The 7,500-nt window shown below is 45.2% G+C and overlaps 1 protein-coding gene across 2 annotated transcripts in view; it reads left to right on the top strand.

The window, feature by feature from the left end:
- The window catches only part of hdac7a (histone deacetylase 7a), a 159,597-nt gene that overhangs the window by 147,764 nt on the left and 4,333 nt on the right, over positions 1-7,500 (top strand). For both annotated transcript variants that reach the window (XM_060937070.1, XM_060937069.1), the window contains exons 20-26: positions 1,260-1,379; positions 1,545-1,642; positions 3,011-3,129; positions 3,265-3,398; positions 4,026-4,107; positions 5,421-5,562; positions 7,097-7,500. The exon at positions 7,097-7,500 is cut by the window's right edge and continues 4,333 nt beyond it. In XM_060937070.1, coding sequence (XP_060793053.1) covers positions 1,260-1,379; positions 1,545-1,642; positions 3,011-3,129; positions 3,265-3,398; positions 4,026-4,107; positions 5,421-5,562; positions 7,097-7,136 — 735 coding nt within the window. In that variant the 3' untranslated portion in view covers positions 7,137-7,500. The remainder of the gene's footprint in view (positions 1-1,259; positions 1,380-1,544; positions 1,643-3,010; positions 3,130-3,264; positions 3,399-4,025; positions 4,108-5,420; positions 5,563-7,096) is intronic.

The raw sequence follows: 7,500 nt of genomic DNA, 5'->3' as shown, positions 1-7,500 counted from the left end.
TCATTTACTCTCAAGCTGTGTGTGTGTGTGTGTGTGTGTGTGTGTGTGTGTAAAATAATAGGCTCTGCAGGGTATGATATCTTTCACATCAGCAGAACACGACTCATCTTCCTTTATATATTTGCTTTAAAGCATGTGATGTAAAATGGTGGGCGGGATCAATACAAATATGTAAATGAATCATCTGCAGTTTATCCCATTGCACACACAGATCAGTGCATGTTGTTTGAAAAGTTAATAAATTAAGACCTCGTATTTTCATCAGCATGATTTGTATTAATCAATTTATTCAATTGATAATTAAATTTTTTTCGTATCATACTTTTAACAGTCGGCAGTGTCACAAAGCAGGTTTATAGAAAAATAAAGATTTTAAACATTTATAAACCAGTACATTTATCCCTGTATTATTAACATATCAAGAAACTGTGAAAGTCAGATAAAATAAATCATCAAAGTCATCTTTTCAGAAAAGTTAGAAAATGAGCCACTGTACAAAATTTGAAATTTTTCTGAAAATTTGTTACTAAAAAAAGCAATTTTTAGTGATAATGCCTCCTAGTGGTCAGTTTGTATGAAACTTGTGGATCCACGTAATGTCGTACAGATTGTGTGTGTGATGTATTGTGCAAATCAGGCGATGCGTTGACCAAATATGGCATCTAGTGTACTTGGGCATCTTGGTGAGAATTGATTGGCTCATTTAATCGAAACAGATTGATGTGCTGACATTTCTTTAACAACTGAAGATCAGTGAAGTCTGCAGATGTTCCTGAGTAAGTTTTGGGACAATTGCAGTTTCTGATGAGATGTTGACTATACTTTTTTTGAGAAACTTGAGAAAAAGTCACAAAATTTGAAAATTTTAAAGAAGAAAACCACTAAAGCAAAGATGCAGATGACTTAAGAGAATAAAATGGTGAAAGAATTTTGACTCGAGGCCACGCCGTTTCTGAGATAATTGCGAAAACATGAACCTGATTATTACAGCGCCACCTTGAGGTCAGTGTGTGTCATTTTATGTGCCTGAGTATTGGGTGAAGTTTCCAACCACTCAACTTTCCAAGTTTCAGCATTTCTGGGCTTGACGGATTTTGCTGAACGAACACTTTTAGGGGAAAAAAATAAGTAGTAATAAACAAAAAGAATCCGAACAAAAACAGTAGGGTTCCTGCAGCATAACTGCTCAGTCCATAATAATAATAATAATAATAACAACGCTATTATGATGTCACAATTGATTTGATTACATCACACAGGATGTTCACCATGGAAACGGCACTCAGGAGATTTTCTACTCTGACCCCAGTGTGCTGTATATCTCACTGCATCGCTATGACAACGGCAACTTCTTCCCTGGCAGTGGAGGTCCAGCGGAGGTGAGACACTTGAGATAAGTGTGTGTGTGTGTGTGTGTGTGTGTGTGTGTGTGTGTGTGAGAGAGTGAGAGAGTCACACTGCTAATTATCTGAGGTTTAAACCTCAGCATCACACCTATGACAGGTCAGTGACCTCACCTGTCTGTCTCTCTGTCTGTCTCTCAGGTGGGATCTGGTGCAGGTGAAGGCTTTAACGTGAACGTGGCATTTACTGGTGGTCTTGACCCTCCAATGGGTGATGCTGAATATCTTGCTGCATTCAGGTGTGATGGCAGTGTGTGTGTGTGTGTGTGTGTGTGTGTAGTGATGACATGGTGAGTGATGCATGGTCAGATTAATAAGAATACATAAGACTGGTTATTATAAACTTGCTCCTCAGTCAGACTCACTAACTGTCCAACTGTGTGAGTGGGCGGGGCTTGCTTCATCTCTTCTGTCAATCACACCCACACACCACCCAATCACATGCCTCTATTAGCGCTTTAACACACAGTGGAGCAGCTGTGGAGTGTCGATGGACTCAAGTGTAAAAAAGAAAGAAAGAAACAAACATTAACGTGCAGAATGTCGCTGAACCCAAGAAGGAAGTGGGTAGCGTAGAGGGCGGGGCTTAGCTGTTTTGAGAAACTGATTGTGTTCTGAACGAAACTCTGAATGTTTTGAACTCAGCTGGATGTCGGAGACACGGCGGTCGCGAACGCTCCCAGCTCAAATCATTTCCAGCTTTTCTCCGGTGTGTGAGAGTGAAACCTCCGGCACTGCCACTTACACACACACACACACACACACACACACAGGTCGCTAACTCCCCACTATACCATGCCTTTAATAAAAGTTTTTTGTATTTTTGTTGAAAAGCTGCTCAGAGTTTGTTGGCTGAGATCCAGAAGACCAAACGGAGCGCGTGCTCACTGGGTGGGCCATTAAATCCCCGCACAGACAGACAGGTCCAACTGTCTCACTGCCACGATTCACTGTTTACTTCCTGTCTCTCTTTCACTTAGTTTTAATTAATGCTGTCTCTGCATTATTCCCTCACACTCTCTCTCTCTCTCTCTCTCTCTCTCTCTCTCTCTCTGCACCCCCCCCCCCCCCCCCCACACACACACACACACTCGAACTCATTCTTGTCCTTGCAGGGGAGCGTGGGTAATTTTATTGGTCTGGAAGGAGGCAGGGCTGGTTGCCACGGTGAGGGCAGGGTGGTGAAGTGGAGGATTGTGGGTAATTAAGGTAAATGGCTCCCAGATGGTGGGCTGTCAGTGACGTGAGACGAATGACAAGCTCTAAATGAGAAGCAGACGCTGACGGGGCTTTGAACTCACTGAGTGATGCATCGACAGTAGAGAGAGACAGATGGAGTAAAAGAGAGAGGAAGGGTGTGAGAGAGAGACAGACAGCTGGACAGATAGAGAGACACGCAGAGAGAGTCAAACATGGAGAAAGACAGAGCAAGGGATGCAGACAGAAAGTTTATTTTTGAAGATGAACTGAAGTCAGTGGGAAGCTTTTCTTCTTCTGTAATTCTGAAAGCTTGAGTACTTCCTGTGGAGAAGAAATGACTTCACACTCACTTCCTATTGCACTGTTTATAAATGAGAAGGTGTGTGTGTGTGTGTGTGTGTGTGTAGGACGGTGGTGATGCCCATCGCTCAGGATTTCTCCCCGGACGTGGTGCTCGTCTCAGCGGGGTTTGATGCTGCGGAGGGACACTCGGCTCCGTTAGGGGGATACAGAGTCACGGCCAAGTGTATGATCATCATCATCATCATCATCATCATCTCCTCTCACACAGACACATTTATAAACACACACACAATTACACACAAATCTGATACCTGTCTTTTCCTGGTTATTCACCACATTAAATGTGATGTGTGTGCAGGTTTTGGGTTCCTGACCCAGCATTTAATGAAGTTAGCAGGAGGACGTGTGGTTTTGGCCCTGGAGGGGGGTCACGACCTCACAGCCATCTGTGATGCGTCAGAATCGTGTGTTAGTGCGCTGCTGGGGCTGGAGGTCAGTTACAATGTCATATACCTGTTATTACCTGTTATTAGTACCTGTTATAATACATACTACAGCTCTCAGTCACTGGTGTGCTGATCGGAGGGTCCACAGTGCATCGCATTAATGCACACCATGTTTAGACAGAACACCGCGATGATGTCACTCGTCTCGAGGAGGAGGGGGCTGCCTATGTAGAGAGCATTAAAGGGCAGAGTTGTGAGCTCTGTCCCATTCAGCACACACACTGAAGGGTCCCTGTGTAGTGCAGGTTTAATAAAGCACTGTACGTGTCCTTCTCTCAGGAGATCATCGTATAGCCACTGACTGAGCCACTGACGTGGAGTTAACACACAATACACACACCGTCCTGTTTCACATCAGTGGAATTTATTTAGGATAAAAATAACTAGCGAGTGTGAAGTGAGTGAGTAAATAAAGTGCGCTTACATAGTGGTGATGAAACTGAAATGAGACACAGCCAAGATTAATGTCTACTAAAAACAAGACAGGAAGTGAAATCACACACACACACACACACACACACACACACACACACACACACACACAGTTACTAATCTAGATATTATTGTAACGTTAAGTGACTGGTCTGTCTCTCTGTCTCTCTGTCTGTCTCAGGATCCTTTACCAGATGAAGTATTGAATCAGAAACCCAACGCTAACGCCGTGCAGTCTCTACAGAAAGTCCTGCAGATACAGAGTCAGTCTGTCCCTCTGTCTGTCTCCTGTCTCTCACTCCTTGCCTGTCTGTCTTCCTCTCTGTCTCTCTCCTGCCCTGTTTGTCTGTCTGTCTGCCTGCCTGTCTGTTCATCTCCTTCTCTGTCTTTTCCTGGGATTATGAGTTCCTCAACTACAATTGAAGCTAAAGTGTGTGTCTTATGGACATCAATGTAATACACTGTGTGTGTCTCTCTCCCTCTCTGTGTCTGTCTGTCTCTCTCTCTCCCTCTCTGTGTGTCTCTCTCTCTCCCTCTCTGTGTGTGTCTCTCTCTCTCTGTCTCTCTCCCTCTCTGTGTGTCTCTCTCTCTCTGTCTCTCTCTCTCTCCCTCTCTGTATCTCTCTCCCTCTCTGTATCTCTCTCCCTCTCTGTCTCTCTCTCTCTCCCTCTCTGTATCTCTCTCTCTCTCCCTCTCTGTCTCTCTCTCTCTCCCTCTCTGTATCTCTCTCTCAATCTCTCCCTCCCTCTCTGTCTCTCTCTCTCTCCCTCTCTGTATCTCTCTCCCTCTCTGTCTCTCTCTCTCCCTCTCTGTGTGTGTGTGTCTCTCTCTCCCTCTCTGTCTCTCTCTCTGTCCCTCTCTGTCTCTCTCTCTCTCTCCCTCCCTCTCTGTCTCTCTCTCTCTCTCCCTCCCTCTCTCTCTCTCCCTCTCTGTCTCTCTCTCTCCCTCTCTGTCTCTCTCTCTCTCCCTCTCTGTATCTCTCTCCCTCTCTGTCTCTCTCTCTCCCTCTCTGTGTGTGTGTGTCTCTCTCTCCCTCTCTGTCTCTCTCTCTGTCCCTCTCTGTCTCTCTCTCTCTCTCCCTCCCTCTCTGTCTCTCTCTCTCTCTCCCTCCCTCTCTGTCTCTCTCTCTCCCTCTCTGTCTCTCTCTCTCCCTCTCTGTATCTCTCTCTCTCCCTCTCTGTATCTCTCTCTCTCTCCCTCTCTGTCTCTCTCTCCCTCTCTGTCTCTCTCTCCCTCTCTGTCTCTCTCTCTCCCTCTCTGTGTGTCTCTCTCTCTCTGTGTGTCTCTCTCTCCCTCTCTGTGTCTCTCTCTCCCTCTCTGTGTGTCTCTCTCTCCCTCTCTGTCTCTCTCTCCCTCTCTGTCTCTCTCTCTCCCTCTCTGTGTGTCTCTCTCTCTCTGTGTGTCTCTCTCTCCCTCTCTGTGTCTCTCTCTCCCTCTCTGTGTGTCTCTCTCTCCCTCTCTGTGTGTCTCTCTCTCCCTCTCTCTGTGTGTCTCTCTCTCTCCCTCTCTGTGTGTCTCTCTCCCTCTCTGTGTGTCTCTCTCTCTCTGTGTCTCTCTCTCTCTCTCTCTCTCTCAGGTGAGTACTGGCCCAGTGTGAGGGAGATGTTGTTGTCGGTGCACTTGTCGTTTGTCGGTGCTCAGAAAGGAGACAGTGAGGAAAGTGCTGCAGTGAAAGCTCTCGCCTCGCTCTCAGTCGGAGTCCTCAACAATATCAAGAGGTACCGAACACACCTCGTCTCACACACGACGGAATTACACCGTGCATTCTTATAACATTATCTACAGTGGAGATAAAAGTTTACACACCCCTGTTAAAGTGATGCAGAAAATGAAACCAACGTAAATCACTTCAGGTTTTTCCAGCTTTAATGTGAAATAACAGCTGACACGATTCAAGTGAAAAACACAGAGAAATTGTTTTAGGGAAAAAAAGAAAACACCTAGAATAACCTGGTTGTATAAGTATACACACCCCTTTGCTGACACGGTGTTAAAGCACCTTTTGCTTGTCATTGAGCCCTCAGTGTTTTGGTGTAAGAGTCTGCTGACTCAGCACATCTTCATTTGGTCATTTTATTCCACTCTTCCTGCCAAAAATGCTCCAGATCTATCAGATAGTGAGGAGATCTCCTGTACACAGCCCTCTCCAGTCATTCTACAGGTTTTAGATTGGCTTTAGATCAGAGCTCTGACTGGACCATTCCAAAACATTGAGCTGCTTCTTCTGAAGCCGTTCCTCTGCTGACTTGGATTTGTGCTTTGGGTCGTTATTGAGTTGGAAGGTGACGTTTTTACCCCGTCGCCCAGACATGTGAAGAATATGAGAGGTTGGTGTCACATGCAGTGAGTGAGCAGTACTTTCCAGATGTTCCTGCAGGTGCTGTAATGTTGCTGTCGGTCTCTTGACAGCCTCACTGATAACGTTTCTTGTTGTTGATGACCTTCACAGTGTTCCATGGTTCATCTAATGTTTGGAAATGTTTTTGTCCGTCTCTCCTGATCGATACCTTTCCACAGTGAGATTCTGTACATGCTTTGTAAGCTCTTTGAGGATCACAGCTTCAACAGTCAGATGAAACCAAGAACACGTGAAAAGAATTGTAGAGAAACATCTGATCTTTATTTGGGATTAATCTGCTACATCAGGGAAGTCATGGCCTAATGGTTAAAAAACAGCTTTGTGACCAAAAGGTTGCCGGTTCGAGTCCCTGGACCAGCAGGAATGCCTGAAGTGCCCTTGAGTAAGGCACCTAACTGCCCCCCCCAGGCTCCTCTGGGTGTGTTGTACGTCACTCTGGATAAGAGCTCACTGCCTGTAGTGTAATCTGACGCTGAACAGGAGTTTGAACGTGATTGGTTGATGCTTAGAGCAGTCACATGACCCATTATAAAAGTGTGTATACTTATGCTAACCATTTTTTTCTCCTCAAATGCTTTTATTTATTTTTCCACTTACGGTAAATTGCTGGCTGCTGTGTCACAGTAAAGGTGGAAAAAGATTTTTTTTTTCCATCACAAAAACCTGCAACTTTAACAGGTGTATACATTTTTATATCCACATACCGGATTAATTCATCTGATAAATCAGACTAACGGAGTTAAACTCCTTGTTAGAGAAGTGCATGATGGGTATTCTGTCGGCTCTGTGGCGGGATTGAGTCCCCATCTTATTTAACGCACTGCGTAATGAACCCACTTTGTTTCTGTTTTAGTCTCAGTGTTTTTTTCCTTTGTTTTTTTTTTCACTTTCAGAGTCGCTGATGAACCGATGGAGGACCAGGACTCCATGTAAACCCCGCCTACTATTGCTTCTGAATAACTGTCCAGCCGTGGTGCAGTTCCATGTCACATGACTGCGAGAGGGAGATCAAACTCTCGCTGCCTTATGACCAGCAGTGCCTTCAATGGGAGGAACTGTGGTGATGTCACTTCCTGTTTACTCCTATGCTACTGCTCCTGTGTGAGTTTAGCATCGTGGCTAAGCTAACTGCCCTAGCCGAACCCTGTGGATTCCAGAACTTTCCCTCCATCCACTTCTGTCAGGTGAAGGACGAGTCTGGACGAGTCTCATGTTATTTTTACTCTTTTTTTATTTCCATGTTCGTCCATCATGTTTCTGCTGGAGACGCAGGATTTAAGGAGAAAACACCACAAAT

This window comes from Neoarius graeffei, chromosome 13 (genome assembly GCF_027579695.1).
Source record: "Neoarius graeffei isolate fNeoGra1 chromosome 13, fNeoGra1.pri, whole genome shotgun sequence".
Classification (NCBI taxonomy): Eukaryota; Metazoa; Chordata; class Actinopteri; order Siluriformes; family Ariidae; genus Neoarius; species Neoarius graeffei.
Note: the sequence above shows the minus strand (reverse complement) of the source record. Positions and strands in the feature narration are given on the sequence as shown.